The sequence below is a fragment of the Lates calcarifer genome, linkage group LG10 (assembly GCF_001640805.2).
Source record: "Lates calcarifer isolate ASB-BC8 linkage group LG10, TLL_Latcal_v3, whole genome shotgun sequence".
Taxonomy (NCBI): domain Eukaryota; kingdom Metazoa; phylum Chordata; class Actinopteri; family Centropomidae; genus Lates; species Lates calcarifer.
The window spans coordinates 14,277,236-14,299,940 of NC_066842.1; the positions used below are offsets into that span (position 1 = coordinate 14,277,236).

General features: G+C 40.6%; 1 protein-coding gene across 1 annotated transcript in view; it reads right to left on the reverse strand.

Moving 5' to 3' along the window:
- grm3 (glutamate receptor, metabotropic 3) overlaps positions 1-17,672 on the reverse strand; it is a 38,464-nt gene extending 20,792 nt beyond the window's left edge. Inside the window, exons 1-5 of the mRNA XM_018663865.1 lie at positions 17,524-17,672; positions 13,086-13,181; positions 6,772-6,821; positions 1,553-2,115; positions 254-397 (exon numbers count right to left, since the gene is read on the reverse strand). Of these exons, the coding sequence (XP_018519381.1) occupies positions 254-397; positions 1,553-1,870 (462 nt within the window). The 5' untranslated portion in view covers positions 1,871-2,115; positions 6,772-6,821; positions 13,086-13,181; positions 17,524-17,672. The remainder of the gene's footprint in view (positions 1-253; positions 398-1,552; positions 2,116-6,771; positions 6,822-13,085; positions 13,182-17,523) is intronic.
- Positions 17,673-22,705: the final 5,033 nt, after the last annotated feature.

Sequence of the window (22,705 nt, forward strand, 5' to 3'; positions counted from 1 at the left end):
ACTTGATTCTAAGAAACAAGTACACACACACACACACACACACACACAAAACACAAAACACACATACACATGCAGTCACACACACTTGACTCAACACACTGGTGCTGCTCTGTCACTGGAAGTCAGCCCTTGCGCTCTTGGTCATAGAGCTTGAGCAGGGAAGTGAAAGAAGAGAGAGGATGCTACAGAGGAAGGTAAAAGTAGATAATGGTGAAATATCGTTCTATACCTGCGTGCTGTGTGTGTGTGTTACCTGTATGGAGACACTGCTGAAGGATCCTCCAATGACTCCGGCGATCGCGAGTGGGCTGTCGTCCTGCAGAGCATAAGATCCGTCTGGACAGATGAACTCTGTGTCGTCCACCTTGGTTAGGGAGGCTCTTACAAACTCCAGAGCCTAGGCAATCCATGCACATAGATATTTCATATCAAATGCTGTGAAGCATACTGTGTATAGCAGCATATGGTCTATATTATCTATTTATTCTTAATCACCGTTTGAATCACGTTCTTTCTAAGAAATATGCTACATGTACAGTATAAACTGATTGATAGGGACCATAAAAGCCCATTGCTTTACACTAGAGGATCTTAAATGCTTTCAGTACAGGGTCCAAATTGCAAATTAACTCCTCTGAGACTCGGGCACATTATAACATATTTCTGGTCTGTGGACGAACAACCAATGAACCGGCAACCTATTTAGGGAACCCTACTGTCAAGAATCCAAGGTTTATACAATCAGTCAAAGAGCTTATTGTATAAGATCACTAGATGCATCATCCCTAAATAGCTCAGCAATAAAATACAATCATCTTTTTGAAGATAACAATCCCTCAGGGGAAAGTGCTGTCTCTTTTTTTTTTCTTTATATTCGGCTCATTTCCCTCATCCCAAATAGCTTCAATTTTTATTTCTCATCAAGCATTTGCTGTTATCATTTGAGGCAAAATCCTTTACCCGGGATGGATAAAATAGAATTTCGAGGTACATTTACTTTACCTGAATATTATCTTTTAATGAGACCTTATAGTTTTACTTGATTTAAAATGGAAACATTGCACTTTTTACTTCTGACACCACAGCTTACTTACTTTGCAGAGCAACTTCTGAAATCTAAAATGTTGCAGAAGTTCAAGTCGCCCGGCAGCGCAAGAGAACAAACAGCTAATTAAACAAACTGTTTCTGAGCCGCGCTGTATCGAAAAAGTTGTATCAGCATTTGCAGGTAAATGCAGATACAACTGAGCACTCTACAACACAAAAATAGGAGATCTTCTTGGAGAATAAATACTTTGACTGAGCTATAATTATAGATTGTGCTGTTTAAAAAAAACATAACTAGCTATGCAAGTGGTCTGTGGCAATTTGCTAAATTGCCAGTGATATATCTTGGACATGTATGTTTGCATAAGCCATGTTTGTTTGAAAGTAAATAGCATCTTGTACAAATTAAAGAATAAGTAAGGCAGAGTAAACTTGAGATGAGGAAAGTATTTTTTAAATACTGCCTAGAATCATCTCTTTCTGTACAGTGACCATACTCACACACCTGCTCCAGTGCATAGGTATCTCTGGAGCAGGTGTCCAGGATGTGGACCCCAAGGGAGACCCCAGGCAGCAGAGTGTTGTCCATGTTGATCTGGTCTATGGCAAAGAGCATGGCCTCCAGCCTCTGGATCCCTCTGTCCTCATTCACGCGCCCACACTCCTCCATCCCAGCACCTTTTTCATGCACAGGGAACAGGCCGCCAAGCACCAGGTCGCCCTCGATGCGGATCTCTCTGCGGGACTGGGGCGCATCTCCACCAGAGAGCAAGACGCCCCGGCACATCATGACCAAGACTAGGGCAGGAACGTGAGCCACCATGTTGGGCAACAGGGAGGGTTAGAATCGTCAAAACGCGAGGGGAGGCTTGATGGAGAGCGAAACAGAGGGAGGCGAGGGGCCAAGGGTGAAGGTCAGGGGTAAGGGGTTAAGGGTGAGGTGTGCAGCGCGTGGTGGGGTTGAGTCAAATGGCCGTGGATGCTTGGGTCGGTCTGTGGCCCATGAAATGGTCAGGGAGAGCTGAAATGGGACCACACATGGAGGGGCACACCATCTGGACATCAGACCTGTTTGGAGAGGAGAGGATGGAGACATAACTCAGTTACACATGTCACAGAACAAATCACAAAGCTGTCAAAGGCTGTGAGATGAAATACTTGTGTAAGTGTTACTATAAAGTATAAAGACAGCAAAGTAGACCTTTATTGGAGTTTGGGGACACTGTTAACAAGGGCTCAAAGTCGTTTCCGCTTCACAGCCAAAGCCAGGCCATGACTAAAAGGGATATGGAATTGTTTGGAGATTGTACCCCACTGTTCTCTAACCTCCCCCTCCCTTACACCACCCTATAAACTTTCTTCTTGAAGTGTCTGTGTGTGTGTGTGTGTGTGTGTGTTTGCCCCTGGTTGTATCAGGATAAGCCAGCTTAGATGGCTGGTTGATACATGAGCCCAGCCTTCTCATGCCACAGATCAGAAAAGCTTCTCTAATCTGATCTCTGTTCCAACAATTCTCTGCTCGTCCATGAGTTTATACCCCTAAGTATGTGTGTATGTGTGTGTGCATGTGTGTATTATCAGATTTATTGCTCCCACTCTCGCCTGCATAATTACAGTGTGAGGACTGAATGCATTTTACCATGAAAGAAGCTAACTGACAACAATGAGGCCAACAACAGCTGACGCTGCTTATCATAGCTTACAACTCAATTAAAGCTATCACCCTGTGTTTTGACTGTTTCCTTCACTAATATTCTCCCCTTCCACTTCTGTCAGAGGCAGCCTGAAACCTTTAAATAGACAACAGAGCTTGAGAGCTTGTCAACAAACATGGCATGTCCCAGGTCAAGGGAGGTGATGCTCCTGTGTAGGCTCCACTTATTTTCTTCAACGAGGAAGGAGTTGTCTGTAGATACTTGCTGTGATGACAGGAAAAGGTGGTGTTAGGGGAACTTGTTGGGTGAGTTTTTGGCCACGTTAGCGGCCCTAGAGATGGCAATGTTGGTCTGTCAGTCGGTCAGACCTCCACTTTGGTCCTGGCTGACTTGACAATTATTGGATTGATTGCCATGAAATTTGGTACAGATATACAGTACATGGTGCCCAGGGGATGAATTATAATGACTTTGGTGATCCCCCTGACTTTTCCTCTAACACCACCATGAGGTTCCCATTTATGCTTCTGAGTGAAATGTCTTGACAGCTATTGGATAGATAGCCATGAAATTTGGCACAGATATTCAGGGACCCCTTAGGGTGAATTGTAATAACTTGAAATGACTGACAGTAAATGTAGGGCACTATAAGGAGTGATTCTGGACATAGACCTTTGAGGAGCTTGGAACTTGAGGGACTATGAGTCTGTTTCCACCTGGTATCAACATGCAATCTGCATCTGGATATCTGGATGACATGACATTATCATGGACCTTTGCATTTACAACTGATGTTAAGTAAAGCATTCTTGCTACCTTGGTCATGCCATGATTGTGATCGATCTCAATATCCAAATCAGGTAGGTATTTGCTGGGCAGAGCTAGAGTTAGGTGACCTTTCAATTCATTGGTGAGGATGTGGGGATCTTAAGAATGTGTGCATTTTTCCTTATTCAGATGAGATATCCTGATATATTGCATGTTAATACCAGGTGGAAATGGGGTATTAAAGTCAGCAATCCCAGCCCCTGATGCATTGCTGTTTTGACCTTTCATTTCTCGCAAGTTTCACAACTTTATGTAAATGCAATGCTAAATTGCTAGATGTCCAAGGATTCCAAGACCGTGTTGTGAGAGATAATATATAACCTATTCTTACTGTAGTCTGGCTTTCTTTATGTGTTTATATCTCTTAAACTATTTATCTAATGCAAACTCAGTAAAATCCTTAAGTAGGAAATAGCTTTCTTCTTATAAATTCTCTCATGTCTCCCCAGCAGTCTCTCCAGTCCTCCGGAGAGATAAGACAGAAACTGGAGGTTGACGTTTTGACTATGAAGATCAGTTGAGACCAAGGAGCGGGCTTGTAGTGAAATTTCTGTTGATTGCTGGCATCTCTGGCCTAAACCCTGATTTGTGTGTGTGAAAGAGAGAGAGAGAGAGCGAGAGAGCGAGAGAGAGAGAGAGAGAGTGTGTGTGTGTGTGTGTGTGTGTGTGTGTGTGTGTGTGTGTGTGTGTGCCTCCCCTCTTTGGTGGGCAGGTAGGAGGATGAAAGCTTCTCTTAGATGCAGGCGGCTCAGATTTTTCTGCAGGCGGCTGCCATACCTTTACCACTCTGCTCTGTAACATGACACACACGCACAGACAAACAGACACACACGCACACACCCAGACAAACACCCACCCACACAAACACTCAGACATACACACGCACACACATGCACAAACACACACCTCTGCTTCTCTGAGGGGTTGACCTAAAAGCAGACTATTTCTATGTCTTAGCTTCCCTCTCCCACAACCAACAGAGATGTGAAGTAGGAGACGTGGAGAGTCAGGATACATGATAAATGTATGATCAATTATTATTACAGGAAGAAAAACTTGTTCAGTGTTCCCTAATATAGTCTTTTAAAGTCACTCCTGTCCCTGTTGACTTTGCTTTAAGAAGTTGTTTCCTGTTTTAAGGATACTACCTGACATGCATTTGATGGACATATAATTTAACTTAATCTATGAAAGATTTATATCTATCCTCCAAGCCGTCACATGTTTGGTAAGTGTGTGCGCGTAGTATGTGTGCTTATGCTTGCGTATTGGGGGGAAAAAGTAAACTAAATGATTTCCAGTATTCCACTGAAATGGCTGGAGTTCCTGGAAATAAACTCTTTAAACAAACTTACATCATTATTAGAGGCCACTTTGAAAACAACACAAAGGGGAACTTTGTAATGAGCTCACTTTTGAGGACAACACTATAACAAGGCTGGGAATGTGCCTGTGTGTGTGTGTGTGCGCGCGCGTGTATACTAGAGCATACTCATGGATGTGCGTGTTGTGGAATATAAAACTGTATATTTATGGAGCTGAGACTCTAACAACAGTTTCACTCAACACCTTACTTTGACAGTATGCTATAATGTAATTGGCAGCTCCTGAAGTCAATTTCCCAGAAATGTGCCAAATAATATCTGCCAGCATTTTTACACTGTTCTCATGGTGTCCACTGAAATTGAATGTTTGCTTCATTATAACCTCTTGGAAAGTGCCCAACCCCAGCTTCCTGTCTCAAGAGCAACTGTGCAAGCAAAGCACTCACTGTGAAACAGAACATATTTCACTTTTTGTCCCTTCTTACTTTATTACTGAAAATATTGCCAAGTACAGGACATTGCACTTGAAATAGTACAGGACAGTGCACTTGAGTTATGAATATAGTGCATACATTTTAAAGATCATAGTGTTTTTACATGTTTTAGCCTTGTTATTAGAAAGCAAATAAACTACTGTGGATTTTCCAGTTTACACCAGACTGATCACTTCATGGCACATGAAAATCAGCATGCTGACGCTTGAAACTTGCTTAAGATACATAACACACATTAAGTACCATTATCTTTGCCTGGAATTTCAGTGAATTTTTAAAATAGGTTAGAAGCTCTATCATCCTAGATTTGAGATTAAGCCTCACAAACACGATCACATTCACAAGCTCTGCAGTCACGAAATCAAACCCAGACAACTATAGACACTGTAAAAGGATAATGTGAAATTCAAAAAGCCTCTTGCATTTAAAGGTTTCGGTTTGGCGGCCAAATCTCAAACTTCAAATGCTGCAGTCTCCCAACTTGAAGACAACTGGAAAATTTCCCACCATAGTGGAGAACAACTTTTTCTTTATATACCACATGGTGCTTATGGTCTATCTATATCATGACTTGGGCAGTGTTTATCACTATCATTGTTCATTAACAATTTCATTCCTAAATTAAAATATTTTCACTCAATGTAGTGAAATGTACAATAAAATACTGTATTTATAATATGCTCCTTATATAAAAAAGTGGCTGCTGACAGCTGATGGCACAACTGAAATACTCGCACTGTAGTGAATTTACCTTGACAACCATTTAAATCCTAAATCATGGAAACTATTTATAGTCCTTTGAAGGAATAATTCAGTATTTTGAGAAGTATGCTTCTCAGTAAGCAACTGATACAGAACACATTATCTTGTTATTGTTGTAATTCATACAAAAAACAGCATGGAAATACAATGTTTACAGGAGTTTATGTGCTTGACTATTTCTTGGCCGGGTGTAGTGACCTCATTGACCTCTTTGAGTCTAAACCAGACTAGACCAGCAGAGACAACACTCTGTGTCATTCTCTCTCTCTCTCTCTCTCTCTCTCTCTCTCTATATATATATATATATATATATATATATATATATATATATATATATATATATATAACTTCTCCTGTAAATCTTTTTTTTGGCTTTTGTTTGAATGAACTGTAGCGGAGCTGGTATGTGGGTTTTGTTACCTTCGGACAGAGCCAAGCAAGCTGTCGTTTACAGTCTTTACTGTATATTAATTTAAGCTGCTAGAGAGTGTCATTGACCTTCTCTAACTCTTGGCACAAAAGCAAGTGTATTTCCCAAAATGTCAAACAATTCCCATACCTATTGATTCTTCCTGAAATTTCAGTCATGAAGAACATTGCATTTACATATATATATATACTTATCACATATGTGCATCATAAAGGCATTAAATGACTTACCTGAATAAAGAGCAGATGGCAGCTGGCACATGGCAACATCACCACAGACCCTATTAAAGAGAGATGGGGGACACAGTGTACATGAGGTGAGTAAACAAGAGCCAGAGAACAACCTGACTGTCAATAGAGGAATAGGAGAGAGGATCAGATAGTGGAGGAGGCTGCCTACTGACCCTTCTCCCTGGGAGCTATGATGCAGTGTAACATCTGACAGACAACCCCATTTCACCTCTGACCTGGCTCAAATCTGAAGTCAGTGAGTAGGCTGCCTACGCATCACCACACTCCTCTTTGGCCTCTCATGTTTCATCTTGTGTTTCCTCTATGGCATCCCCTCTGCATCCTTTTCCCCACTTCCTCTCCTCTCCCTCTCCCATCACTGGTCCTCCGCTCTCTCCCCATTTATTTCCACCTCCCTTACACCCTCCACAGCCCTCGCTCTTCCCCTAACAGGCAGGGCTGCTGTGGATGACACGTATCCAGCTGAGAGCAGCCATGCAGGGTCGATGGACCGCAGTACACTGAGAGGAGAGATAGCCCCACAACCCAGCCCCTCTGTGTGTGTGTTTGTGTGTTTTCTTTCCTCTGTGTGTGTGTTTGTGTGTTTTCTTTCCTCTGTGTGTGTGTTTGTATGTGCTTGTTTATCTGTCCATTGTGCACCTCGCAGAGGCACAGCTGCATCAGTGATGTGACTCTCACAGTATGGGGAGACACTGTATGTGCATGTGTGTGTGTTTTTTCATTTTTTTTGTTTCTTTTTTTTATCAGAGGAGAGATGGGAGATGGGCTGTCAGAAGCTTTGCTATTACAGAACAACAGACCCCTTATGAGACATGCACGCTGTCAGAGATTTATCAGTTAATTCAACCAATTGCTTTGTGTGTTTCTCTCCCTTTCCATCTCTTTCTCCCTCTATCCGTCCTGCACTATTCTAGAGAGTATGGCCAAATAAGTACAGTGTAACTCATTAGTGCTGAGGCAATGTGATCTGAAGGCACATACAGTGCATGTAGTCCACTTCAAAATGTGTGAGAATTGTGCTACTTTTATTCTGCCTCTCACTTAACAATTACATGTGTGTGTATTTGCATGTGTGTGTGTGTTTAAACATCGCGTCCCAGACTTCTGACAGTCTATCGGGTGCAATGGGCTGTGACCATTAATTATTTACGAAGTGCGTTTTAGGCAGGAAAGACTGATGATCCATAAATAGGACAGAAAGATATTACAAAAAACACAACAGCCAAACAACCAGTAAGACATGATGCACATCCCTCTGTCAGTTTAAAGCAAAGAGCATAAGAACACTTGTATAGGTTCTGTCCATTCATTTAAAACAGAAAAAAATTGCTGGGATTTAAATGTGATCGAATAATGTCTGGACAAAAATGCTACCAATCAAATGAAAATTTCTGTAAGTGCACTGCCACTTCATGTCTACTCACAGAGTGTATGCAGGGTGCTAGCTCTGGGAAAATGTGTGTATCTGTGTAAGGTGATGATTGTTAACTTGCGTTAAACCCCAGTTTATCACCATTTAACAATTAAAATCAATAATCGGCTACTCTGATCTGATGACTATTGATGTTTCGTTCACACAGTTAGATAGAAAACAGCCTGTTCCTGTATTGATTAATCAGTCCATTTCGTGACCTGCCTTAGGTTCAAAGGTTAAAAGGTGTGTCATGTTAGACACATAGAAATGGATTTCCCGGACCTTACAGACAGCTGAAATTGAAGAGATTTAACCGCACGACCATCGATCTTTGCTTAACAGCAGAACTGCAGAAGTTCCAGAGCACAATGCACATGCTGTTACGCAGCAGATAAAGAAGTGCATTTATAATGAAAATTGGATTAACCCATGCAAGAAGCGGTGAGCTTCAGGGGCACACAGACTAAACTGTGCTCTCATGTGCAGTGGGTACTCCAAAGGGATTCTCCACTGAAAGAGCTTTTAACCTCTGAGCACCACACAAAATCTACAGTGGGAGTGCTCAGCATTGTGGACTATTTTACACAGTACATTTTGCTACAGTGAGACTTCCAAAAGTGGTTTGCAATATGAGGAATATCAATTAACTATGACAACGTCACAAGTGACCGAAAATTAATAATTAATTAATTAATCAATTAATTATTTTGATTATATTTTTCAATTTCATCAGTCATTTAAGTCATGTATCTAGACAAAATGCCAAACAACTGCTGGCTCTGGCATCTTTCCTCTGTTTTATATGACTGTAAACCAAATATATTTGAGTTAAGGACTGTTGGTCGCACAACAGCTTGGCCTCTGAGAAATTGTGATAGATATTTTTAAATGTTTTTCTGGCATTTTATAGACCAAATATGGAAAATAATTGAGAGATTGATCTACAGAATTATACAAATAACTCTTAGCTGCAGCCATGGATCTATTTGTCATATCTTCTCATTGAGTTTCAGTCTGTCCTCATAGTCTTCACATTGTGTTTTTCCTGAGTTTCCACAACTAATGTGCCATCGCGTGATCAAAAATGGCCGTTCGGTCTAAAAACAGACAAGGGTTGGGAAAATGTGTGAAAGTATTCATCTGATCCGCATTTTATCACTGTAGAGGGCGGCAGGGCCTGTCAGAGGGAGAATTACCCCTCTGTGGATGGCATCTATCAACTTAACTGTCACGTAATGACCCTGGGAGTCATTGTGGAGCATCAGTCAACCTCGGAGTGGCACGAGCGCTGCTGTATCCTACTTAATTCATGTTCACACCCTGCCAGTCTGTCGTCACTGCAGTCGATACATGAGTTGTAGAGAGCGCTACAATGGACCGGTGGAGAGTAATGGAGAGTATTGACCACAGTACACATCAGACAGTTAGAAGAATTAACATAATTGGTTTGGACGGAGACACAAGACTTTTAGGTGAAAATAATATTGGTTGGTTTTAGTTGTTCCAGGTTAGGTGGTCATGTGTGGAAACCAATTACTGCGGTCATCCCTCAGTAATTACCAGAATTTAAATGATTGAACTAACTTTTTGATTTGCTCCCCCGCATTAGCCCTGGATTTGTCTTCATCATAATTGGAAGACTGATTATTTCCAGTGCAGTGCAACAGTCTATTGTGATGGAACTTCTCCTAAAACACAGTATTACTTGTTATTTGGTGGTTTCAAAAATATATATATGTGGTACGTTTGCAAGATGCGGCAGTATGTGCTGTTAAGCAAAATGGTATTTTTTTGTATCTGAGTTGTCTTTCATTTTCAAAATAAAAATGAAAACAACAAGAAACAGAAACAATAAAAAAACACAGCACAGACATGTGTGGGCTCCTTCCTTTTATTACCACAGAGGGTTGTCAGTGCCAAATTGAAAGCTGACTGAATCAGGCAAAGCTACACTTTTACAAGCAAAACTTACGTTAGGAAATTAGCAAGAATGACTGTTGTATACATTATACTAACGCTTATCATTTTTAGACATTTAAATAGATCATGTGATAATTGCTAAATCCCATGACAGAGTAAATGTGGGAGATAATCTAGTCACAAGCTTACATTTGATGATAATGATAAAAATGATAATGACAGTAATTTGAACTTTTTGCAGAATGCTCTGTACACTATGATTTATTAATTATTTCACAGTGACATTCACAGCACACATGTAGCTCCCAGGTGTGAAGCAGATGCCCACACAGCAGTGAGCAAAGAAAAGCTGTGCAGTTGGAATGAAAGGGTTCAACCTGTGCATTAGGTGTGAATAGACTGCCAAGGTTATTGTGCCTTAATACAATCATAACCTGGAGGATTTAAACTGTCGGGAAACAAGGTGCACTGTCAGATTCCTTTTAAAATGTATGGTAACCATGCCATTTTATGTCTCAAATATTCTTTCTATTTATGTGTAATACTTGTTTGACTTTTTTCTCTCTTGATTAGGAACATATGTGGTATGCAGTGATGATTTGTTTTCATACTGAACGTGAACGTCAACTGCCGGAAGGATTTATTTGTGTTGGATATTATTGTTTGTCATGAAATCCCTTGTGTGATGGGTCATCTCAGTGGTTATGACACAAAAATAAACAAATTGATTCATCAGTTTATGCAACAATCATTTAGTATTTCAAATGTAATGGGCAAAACAACTTTAACATGTGACATAACTGACCTTTGACATTGTTGGGATGTAGACCCCCACACTAAACTGATATGCTTCAGTGATGTGCCTTGGTTCTTACAGAGTAGATCAAAAAATATACCAGGTGGAATGTAATTGAGCACCTTAATCCTCCATTTGCGTGGCGTAATATCACACATTCACTTACAAAAGTGACAAAAACTCTACCTCCACCTAACGTGAACTCTCATACGTACAGATTTGCATCATTCTTTTCTTTTTCATCTTTGTCAGATTATTATCCCACTGAGCTGACAAAACTTTAAATTATTAGCTATGTCAACTGTTGCACAGTCATTGAAAATATTACAAGACTCTGGCAGTGGTGAGTTATCTGCATCCCCAAACTTTCAGGATGGCACTTTGTATTGATAGTAGCCACTGCATGACCAGTAAGCCACCTTTCACTATCTATCTCACTCTCTCTCTCTCTCTCTCTCACACACACACACACTCACACATACACACACACACACTCACACACTGCTTCCCTCCTCAAGCTCATCATTTATTAAAGAGTCTGATCTTTCTCTGAGACACACCATCACAGCTGTACATCCCACTGCCCTTTCACAGCCTCATCCCCCGAGTGTACATATGTGTGTGTGTGTGTGTGTGTGTGTGTGAATGTCTGTGCATGTAGGGAAGGTGTGTGTGTGTGTGTGTGGGGGGGGGGGGGGGGTGTGTGTCCGTGAACAGACAGCGGACACTCTGTGTCTATGTGTGTGCTGATGAGTGTGCATACATGTGCCTCAGTGTGTGTTGTGACTGTTGTTGCTGATGAGAGTTGAGCTGTGGGAAGCAGCAGTGATTTCCAGACACTTCCCTGTTTCTTCACTAGAGCATAACAGTGTGAGAAACATGTGGAGCAGAGCAACAGTAGTTTTCCAAAAACTTAAAAAGTGAAGAGTTTCAGGATGCCCTCAAGAACAGAAGCACCTAGTTTTTCTTGTGTTAATTTGAATCATGTAATGCATATAGATGTGGAATATTTGTTACATTTCAGAACTGGCATTAACAAAAAGATCTTTCAGTAACTGCAGTATCATGACTTAATCAGTGCCTGTACACTTTAAACACATGCTGCCCAGGTTAACATGGAGATCTACTGCAGGATAGCTACAACCCATCATAAATACCTAAATGAAAATGTGAAAATTCTGCCAGCAATTTCAGCTGTATGTAATAATATCAATAATTTTTCAGCACAAAAGTACTGTAACCCTGAACTATTTCACTGAGTTACTCGCAGGTAATGATACTGTTCCTTAGCTCTCAGTTCAATCCTCCTCTGTTTGCACAGAACACCATGGGAGTCGAAGATAAAGTTTTATGAAATTTGATGTCGCTCTCTTCTCTAAAGTTCAAATGTTCAATTTATTCATCCATAAAAAGTAGAAATAACAGTATTCCCAACACTGATTACCAAAACACAGGAAATAAATACCCAGAAAATAAAACCACATTTAAAAACAAAACTATATTCCATCACAAGAAAATACATAAACATTTACACAAACTTCTCAGGTTATCAATAGTAACAGAAGCTATTCCCCTTTTCTCTTCAATTGCTCAACTACAGCAACTAACTTCAGTCACTGTTACAGAGACTATATCTAAATTATTTCACAATTACTGTCTTACATCCAGTTAAGTGTACCTGGAAAACAACTGAATAGAACTCTCTAGAGATGCAAACTCTTCTAACTGAAACCATGCTGTAACTTTTTTTTTTATTGAGGCCAATGAGCATTTAACACATGTAAAAAATGAAGCTAGGGGGCGATCTGATAGCCGAAATGGTTAGGGCGCATACCACATGGGCCCTTGTGCCCTGCGCAGCTGGTCCCCGGTTTGACTCCCCTACACTATCCTATTTCCTATCTTCTCTTTACTGTCCTTTCAATAAAGGCATAAAAGCTCAAAAAATAAAATGAGTGGTCAAATCAAAGCAACAGAGGCAAAGATATCCTCGTCTTTCACAAGCATGAGCATGAAATTCTGGATTCACAGTTTTGTTGGTGGGTTTTTGCGTTTCTCTCTTTTTTGGTTATAGGAATGTTACGTTTAGTCGGTATATTTGTGTATTATACCTGGCTTAGTTGTTGTTTGCAAGAAAGAAGATACTGATTTTGAGTGACCTACCTGTTTTATTAGTGTGTTAGACTCCTCTCATTAGATCCCATGTTTCCATCCCCTTGTCCGCAGCGTCGATGAACACATGAAACCAGAGAGAACAGACTGAAAGAGGAAAATTCATTATTTATTTTCATCATGTATTCAGTGAGATAATACTAAGCCTAACGTTAAATGTGTCATTTATACTTTGCATGTATTACAAGAGATGGTTTACAAAGAGTTAAATCAGTCATGTTACTTTAAAAAGACTTCAGCACCATGGACAGCAACATTATGAAGCTGTTCACATAAACACCTGCAGAGCTTCAGAGGTATTCATATACAGAAACACTGTTAGCCTATAAAACTCATTATTATTGTAAAACAGGGTGCAGAAAAACCACTGTGTCAGTGTCCAAAGTAAACTGAAAATTAACCGCTTTTGTATTTTCTCTGTAACAGCTGTAGTGACAAATTACTAAAACTAAACATTTGTAAATGTTAACAAAATGTTCAACAGAGTTGTAATACATAATGTCACAAATAATGAATTATTAAGTAAAAATAATAAATAAATTATTACAAATTAATCATGTACTCATTGTTTGCTAAGGTCTTATGAATATTCATGCATTCACCAGTATATTTAGACACATACTGCTGAATGTTTATTATACAAAGTACAGATTAAAGCCAGCTGATGTAGAGTTTACATTTTTTCTGACTCCACCACAGTGGCAGACAGCACCGCACCCGGTGTGACTGGGAATGTGCCCCTTTTCCTGTCAGAACAATTTGAAAGATGTAGACATTACACACAGTGGGTTTATGGTGAGTACAACTTTCAGTGTACTTTTCAAGGGAGGTTGTTTATGTAGCAAATTTCATCGCAGGTAAATTCGACGTGCTTAACTTTACACAAAAGAGACATTAAGGATGTTTCAATTTACTACTGTGCAGTACTGCTTAAATAATCAACAATGCAAAATGCAAAAAAAAAAAGATACTGAAGCTTATATTGGAACATCATCAAACAGCAAGACTTTTCAAAGATGTACTTCAGTGCAGGTTGAATGAAGAACATGTTAGTAATAGTTATTAATAAATTAGTAGTTATTAAATTATTTATCAGAGAGAACTATGTAGATTCAAGTACCACACCATACATACAACATACTAAAGTCTGACTTAGGTTAAGCAAAACTAGTGTAAATCTAGTTTTTATAAATGCACTTAGACTACACCTACAGCCAGACTATAACTGTAGATCACAGTACATGAAAGCACATACGGCTCATGAAAAATATATTTTAAAAGCTTTTCTAGCAAATTCATATACTAAGAATATGATTTCCCTATGAAAAAATATACAAATTTTTTACATGATTCTGCCATTAGTAGTAGACAGTTTTGGCATTGATCAGGCCATAGTTTACTGTCCATATTTCCACTTTTCCATGACATTGTTTCATCTGGCTGATTCATTACTTTTCAATAGATTATTGACTGACAAGGCCACTGTCTAACAGGAGGTACAATATGCTCGGTGTATATCTTCACCATAGCCTTTATTGAGAAGTCTATGCTCTACTTGAAATATGCAAACTGAAGCGCTACCTGGCTGCATCAAAATTTCAGAAACCACTCTTGCAGCATAATCCACTTTTTTCGCTGTCTGTCCTTATGCTCGGTATTTTCTGCGTGCTCCAGAAGCTCGAGTTTTCACCAATAAATGGTTAAACACACTTTAATCTTAGTCCTCATGCATAATCCTGTCAGGCCTATGAGCAGGTGTTTTTGCACACGTTAGAGTGCCTTACAGGGAGCATGGATGGAGAGCAGAGAAGTGGATTATGTTGCAGGTGTAGCGTCTATGGATGTTTTGATATTTTTTTTTTAACTCCTTGGAAATAGATCAACATTGAGTATATGGCTTGATACACGATACTGAAAAGTTAGATTCTGGGTACGGCATAACTTTAATCATATTTGTCTGGAGAACTGCCTTGCACAGAAACAAGTGGCCTTTACATAGACATTTATCTATTTGTTTTTATAGCATTACGCCAGAAATGTATTTTTTCCTTCCATATCTTTAACTGGGATTTCAATTTAGGATATGTGAAGTCAGTGTGAAGTCAAAGACATTAAACTACCAGGAAAATCATCAATCCAAATTCCACGACCTGCATTGCATGTGTATCCAAAATCTATCACACACACACACCTAACCATACGTAAATCCTCTGCCAATCCACATATCTGTTAAAACTACAGGACATCACTGTTGCTTTTTTCTATGCACTGTGCTAGTACACTGCTAACGATGAGGTTCTGTACTCCATGCAGTCCAGAGAGTGGTGCTGTGTGGAAGCTACAAGGCCATTTAAAACACACACATACACACAAACAGAATGTACATACACAAGCTCAGGTAAGCACGTTTACCAACACAAAAATGCTGAAACTCAAGGCCAGATCCATTCACCGACAGACAATTGTCCCCTGGCTCGCACATGGATGCACATTCTGCAAACACATGTGCACGCTCACAAACACAGACACATCTATAGGGAGGCATGTATGCATGTCTTTAAGGTTTAACAAGGCCACCAAATGCCCACCCACACTTGCGACCCCCTCCCAAACCGTGACTGACCCTCCTGTGCACACAAACACACACAAACAAACACACATACAAACACACACTTACAGTATGTACAAACTGTAAGCATGTATGAAATTACACTAATTACACAACAAGTTACACACACACACTTGAACATATACACACACAGATATGTTGCACTGTATCAGTAAATGTCAGAGGCAAACCTAATATAATAAAAAAGATTTCAAAATTGTAAAATATAATGAACATGAATATGTGACAACAACAGAAAAGCAAGTAACTGTCATTTCACACACACACACACACACACACACACACACACACACACACACAGACAGACAGACAGACACAGACACATGTGCAAATACACACATATGTTGACCCCACCCCTAAAGAAAAGATCCAAATTCTGCAAATTCTGCGTCATTCCATGCTTTCATTCCTTACGGCCACAAGACAAATATATCATTATTATCATTATTGTTTCTTGCGTCTCTGCTATGGGACCAGAACTTCAGATATCTGGCAGTACAGGCTCTACCCATCCCTCCTCTGAGTAAATGTTTGTTCTTTCACTCCTCTCTAATAGAGCACATAAAGAATAAGAGTTCATTTAGAATTCTCACTCTCCTGACTGTAGTAAGCCCATCCTCTGATGTTGAGGTTGCAATTCCAAAACCGTTATAGACACAGTTACTAACTGTCATAGAGGAAAACAACACCATGATTTTATAAAATCATGAAACATATCATTCTAATTCTAGTTTTCAATACCAGTACATCACTCGAATAAACAGGAACATTAATTCTTTCTTGTCTGCTGCATGTCATTTCAAAAAACAAACAAGGTATATTAACACCAAGCCAAAGTTATTTATTGGCTGAGTAATAATTGAGCACTATGTAGAAAGGGGAAGGTCGGTCTATGCTCACTGTTGAGTGTAATAAAAGACACACCTGCTCTGCAGGAACACAACCCATGAGCCTCGTATCTTCGCTTGTCTTCAGAATTAAAATGTGTTGTTTTGACCCAGAGTGCGAGGTAAAATCATTTTAGGGAGGAACTACGTGTGGCTTTTATGCAGAAAAATATGCATCTATTAAGTTCAAGTTCAATCACATCTTTAAGCTCGGCTGTCAGTGGGAAATATCTAAGTGGAAGAACATCAGCGAGACTCTATCTCTAAAGTCTGTGTGAGTAACATTTGATGTGATGTAGACATTTTGGTCCTGCTGTATACCTTTGGTTCGGGTCTATGCCTCTCTGGTGACGAGTGGTTGTGTAGAGGCGAACAGAAAGTCATTCCACTGTTAAACACACACACACACACACACACACACACTGACAAGACCTGGTTATCAGATCCACCTGTATGCCTGTTTCCAGAAACGCACAACCCGCCCATCTTTTTTTGTTTTTCCTCCAGGAAGCTTAAAGCCGCGGGACATGACTTGGTGCGGTCTGTCTGAACCCGAATAACTTCTCCACGCAGCGTAATATACGCAACTGCAGATACTCTTTGTTTCACCTTCTGTATCTTTATCATGCATCTGCTGCAGAGATTAGCAACCGGGGCTTTTTTGTCTTTATCACAACCAGCCATCTGTAGAAGCATTGAAATAAATACATAGGAGTCACGTTCATGCAGTACAACTGGGTGTTTAAATCCTGCGCAAAGTTCAAAGCAAATTGCTCAGCACCGTAGGATTGGCTGACGCGCGCTCGAACGGTCCCGGACTGACAATTTTTCCACTGCACTCTGTCGCCTAACCCGTGATCTAAGACTGCAACACATTTGTCCACCAGTGAGGAACATGTTATATGTGACCTACCTTGACGACTTGGATCCTTTCAAAAGGCTGCGCACAAATCTTAAGCTGCTGGAAGTTTGACTTAGTCTACTCCTGATCCCTCGGAGGAGTCGCACTGAGAGAGAGGATGGGCGCCACTGCTCTGCGCGCCAGCTCCGTGTATGTGTGTATGTGTGTGAGAGAGAGTGTGTGAGAGTGAGTGTGAGTGCGCGTGCACGTGAGTGAGAGAGAGAGAGAGAGAGAGAGAGAGAGAGAGAGATGGGGAGGGAAACAACAGACGTGGAGAGCTGTAGCCCCTTGCCAAAGGATGCTTCAGTCTCCTAGCAACAACAATCGATCTGGCAAGGAGACATTTTTATTGGATAAAAAGAAAACTTAGCCATTCAGCTCCCCCCACCCAGCACATGTTTACCACTAAGACCAACAACTCCAGCTTTTTTGAGTGAGGAGGGACAGTGAGGAAGATAGAAAGAAGAGAGAAGGGGGGGGGGGAGAGAGAGAGAGAGAGAGAGAGAGAGAGAGAGAGAGAGAGAGATGCTCCCAGATGAATGTTTTACATGTGTGTTTGAGGTGCAGGATGATGATGTACAGAATTCATCTACATCCATCTGTCCCTGCAAACTGACTCAAAACATATACGTTGCTGTGGAGAGATTCACATCCAAGATTTTTTTATTTCATACGAGCTCCATCAATGTTTCAACACATTATTTCACTGGTGATGTCAGCGTAAAGAAAAACTGTGAGAAGAGCACTAAACATGCTGTCCATAGCCTTATCTTGTTCAGGCATATTTGAAAAAATCAGGCTGCAAGGTTCAGTGATAGAGATATGGCGCATCCATAACTAAAGACCTTCGCAGTTGTGACTACAAGTCTACATCTAAAGCCTTTATCATACATCGCCAACATGATGCATGATACATAACAACCACACACACATACACACACACACTCACTTGTCTACAACTTAGGTGTCTCTCTCTCTCTCGTCTCTCTCTCTCTCTCTCTCTCCCTCCGTCTCCCCCTATTTTTCCATCATGAGAACAGAAACCGTGGCACTCAGTGGTGCGAGCGTGTTTGTGTATGTGCGCGTGCACATGTGCATCTGTGGTTGTTTGTATGATTATGCACATGGAGTCATTAGAATGCAAGTATGCAAGTGTGCAGCTCCTATTGAACAGAAAATCCTCTTCACGCATGATTGAGTCACAGAGCGTCCTCTCTTTCTACTCCGCACAAATGCACGCACAAATGCACACTGCACTTGTGCATACGCACGCACGCATGCATGCACACGGGCACGTGTGCACACACACACACACACACACACACACACACACACACACAGAGGCACTCAGTCTAGAGGCCTGATTTCTGTATTGTAAAGTTAGTCAAGTGCATAAAGATACACTGTCTGAGGGCTTGCTTAAAGCAGTTTTTTTTGATTGCAGCTACAGGCCACAGCATGTTGTTTTACCTGTTTTATATGCAGATGTATGATGACAGGAGGGTGAAGTTCCTGACTATAGCTCATATGTTTCCCTTGTATGTACTGTGTGACACCATATGGCATGAGAAAACTGTCTCTGAGGATAAGCTTCAGATGGGTAGAGATTGATTAGTTGACTGAAGACGTAAGGGTAAGAGCATCCTCTTCACACCTCTATGACACACATGCATGCACAGGGCATGAGTGCGGTGAGTGAGGTGGTAAGTGAGCACACAAACACACACACACACATACACACACTTGTGCCCAGTGTCAGTCACAGCTTTCCCGGACTTCATCCCTCATCCCTGCCGTTCGAGTTTGGAGATGCTGGCTACTCTAATAAAGGCCTCATTGTCTGCATGGCATGCATATATGCAGAAAGCCCAGAAAGCCAGCTTTGTCCCATAAGGGTCCCTCAGCGAGAGAGCTTTGTGCTCGGCCTTTCCCCATAGACCAAAGCACAGCACAGCCGAAAAAGCAGAGAGAAAGGAAGAAAGAAAGAAAGAAAAGTACAAATGATTGAGGGTGAGAAATAGATTCCATTGTGATAGATGTTAAATGGACCTGGACCTGGACATGGACCACACTATATGACACCATCTACAGGCATGGAGCCCTTGGTGTTTGTGAGTGCAGGAATTTTAACGTTTTGCCTCATCATGGTGAACGGCTCCAGCTCATGCAGCAGGAAGTGGGTCCCCTGGGATTGTGTTTCCTTCTTCTTTGATTCCACACAGATTGTTTGTGTCCCCGCGCTAATAGAATTATCTATGCTTCATTTCCCATGGTCTTCTGTCCTGTCTTGGCCTCGTGATGGATGGAGCTTCACACAGAGGAGCGAGTGTGCTTAGAAGTGTGCCCAGTGTTGGTCGGACAACGGGGCTAGTTACAACCACAAGCTTCCATTTGCCTTGGTCAATGTGGTCGCTTGTGATGTGGCCAAGTAGACAAAAGGGACTTCTAATAATGTGGAGCTTTGACCCATTGTGACAATAATACAATTTTAGGCAATCTCTCTTTGACACACAATGAAGAAATTAGTTGAATTATTGAATTTGCCTGAAGATAAATTAAACAGTTTTTTTTTTCTTTTTTGAAAGGAGTGTGTGTGTGTGTGTATGTGTGTGTGTGTCATAGACCAGATTTAGGGCCACATAAAACAACAAACTTGTTGCAGGGTGGCTTGTCTAACAGGGGGAAAATGCCCAATTTGGTTTCACTGCAGCTGCATTAAGCACAAGCTAAAACTGCTTTTCATAAGCAAGGTTAGGTTTTAAGGTTGAAGGGTTCTTCAGCTACATTTCAGTGGGCACACTCCAGATGGGAGAGTTGAAGGCTCAGGGGACCAGCTTAACCAAGCACTGAATTTCATCAGTACAATAGGTATAGACCTACTTAATGCATTTTTTGAAAAACACACAGCACAAAATACCTTATCTGCATGTAAAATATTAAGTTTCCTGTAACACACAAATAGTGTCTATATTAGTTTACTATAGAGCAAGTCATCAACGTCCCTCTTTCATGAGGTTAAAATTACTTTCCGAAATAGAACAGAATAGAATAGTCACAGATTGGGCAGTCTAAAAGAATATCAGAGACATCATCATGGTTTGATGCTCTACTAAATTCTGCCATTGAAAACAATAGCTGTATTTGGAAATTAAGTATGATGACGCATATCAAATTTGCCCTAAATGTGTTTTAGATGGCTGAGAAGAAACATGTGTGCAATTGTGTGTGTGTGTGTGTGTGTGAACATCATATGGTTGGTAATGTTGTTTTGGGCTGTTTATGGCTCCTAACGGGGGGGTTGGTCTCTAATTATCTTGGTTACAGAGGCATGGCCAACAGACTGCAGGCCACACACACTTCACAGGACGCGCACTGACCTGTCTCATGTTCATCTGCTTGCCACTCCAACACACACACACACACACATACACACAAATGCAGGAAAAAAACCCCACTAATACTATGTTACTGAGCAGTGACTCACCTCACACACCTTCTGTCTGGAGTGGTTTACAGCTGAATTTTGCTGCCATGAAAGATCAGATGGACAAATTATTGTTTCTGATACACCTGCACAAAAAATATTGAATTGTGAATCAAGAAAACATAACAAAATAATAACAACAACAAAAACACACACTCACAAGAGGTGTTTTCTGAGATTTCCTTGCACAAGTATCTCACCTTCCTGTGTTGCTTGTGACAGCAAACACAACAACTTTTTGATGTGTGGGGACAAAATAAATGTAGGTGAAAAAAAAAAAATCTTAGCATTATTTTGTGAAACATCAAAGAAAAAAAAACATGAAAGAAATGAAAACTCTCTAACCAAATCATACCTAATGCAATGCAAATGCAGAAAAACTCCAGGTGTGTTTGCATGTATATGTACCTGTACACATGTGCATGCACACACAAATAGACTGTGTACAGTATCTGATTTGGCCTCTCCTCTGAGCTTTCTCACCACGACCACAATTCATTAGTAATTGACCGCAGCAGCCTCACTCATTAAACATTAACAGGCTACTGGTGAATAATTGATTAATGATATGAGGCGATCTGCAGCAGCATTCTGACAATAAGAGTGCATGGATGAGAGGAAGGAGAGGCCGAATCGATGCAACGCATAGCAAAGGCCCTGACACATGGCACAGATATACACACATACAAACACACCCGCAGACAGGATCACTCATTCATTCACTCGAAATTAAATTCATTCACTGGTCAAGTGCAGAAATTTTAAAGCCAGTGTAATTACGCAATACATACAAACTTAAATGCCATTTTGGCCTCTGACACTCTGGTATTGACTTATCACTCCATTTTGAACTAGATGTCGAAGAATGATGTTACCACCTTTGTGCTCCTAAAGATTTCCATCAATCTTAGTTTTAGAACCAGTGTCAGTTTTCTTTCTCTTGGGTTGATGCTGTATCTCATTTTAGACAGAAACCTAACCCAATTTCTTAGAGCAAACACTCTACAGTTTGTCTGTCCCTGAAGGTACACATGGAGTGTTTTGTGATTATTGCAGCTGGAATATTGCAGTTCTGTTTACTGCTTTTTTGTGGGTGATTTTTGTGGCTCCATTGTATTTCAAATTGCAAGGTTGTGGCAAAAAAAGAAGAGTAGGAAGATGGAGGGTCGATACACAACCTAGTTGTCAAAATAACAGCAAAATAGGTCTTCTTTAATTGCCCTCCAGAATTACACAGTTTTCTGATATGGTGCACCTTCCATATTCTTCCAAAACACTGCTATTTTTTTCTGATCAGACATTGCTACAGTTAAGGCTTGCTAAGGTTTTTTGGTTTAATATAGCTACTTTATTAAGGTTAAGGGACCTTTGTAGTCAGTCTTAAAACATAACATTTTGCTTATTAGGGAAGAATTGTGGATCATGGTTGTTGATGGCTGGTCTTGTCCCATGGCTGTTGACTTTCTACTTAACGGACATCTGACTCAGTTCTTGTCTGGCCCCACAGAACACTCTAGAGGACCTTGAGAATGTGACTTTACATGCCAGCAAAGTAATGACACTTGTCTAAATGAAAATTGGCTCTTGGCTGATTACATTAATTTCCTTTTAGGAAGAATGCAGCTGCTGATTTTGGAGTGTGTAATGTAACATGGAAAAATATAATAAATCACTTCTCCCAGGAATGTAACCTAAAACCTCTTTAAATGT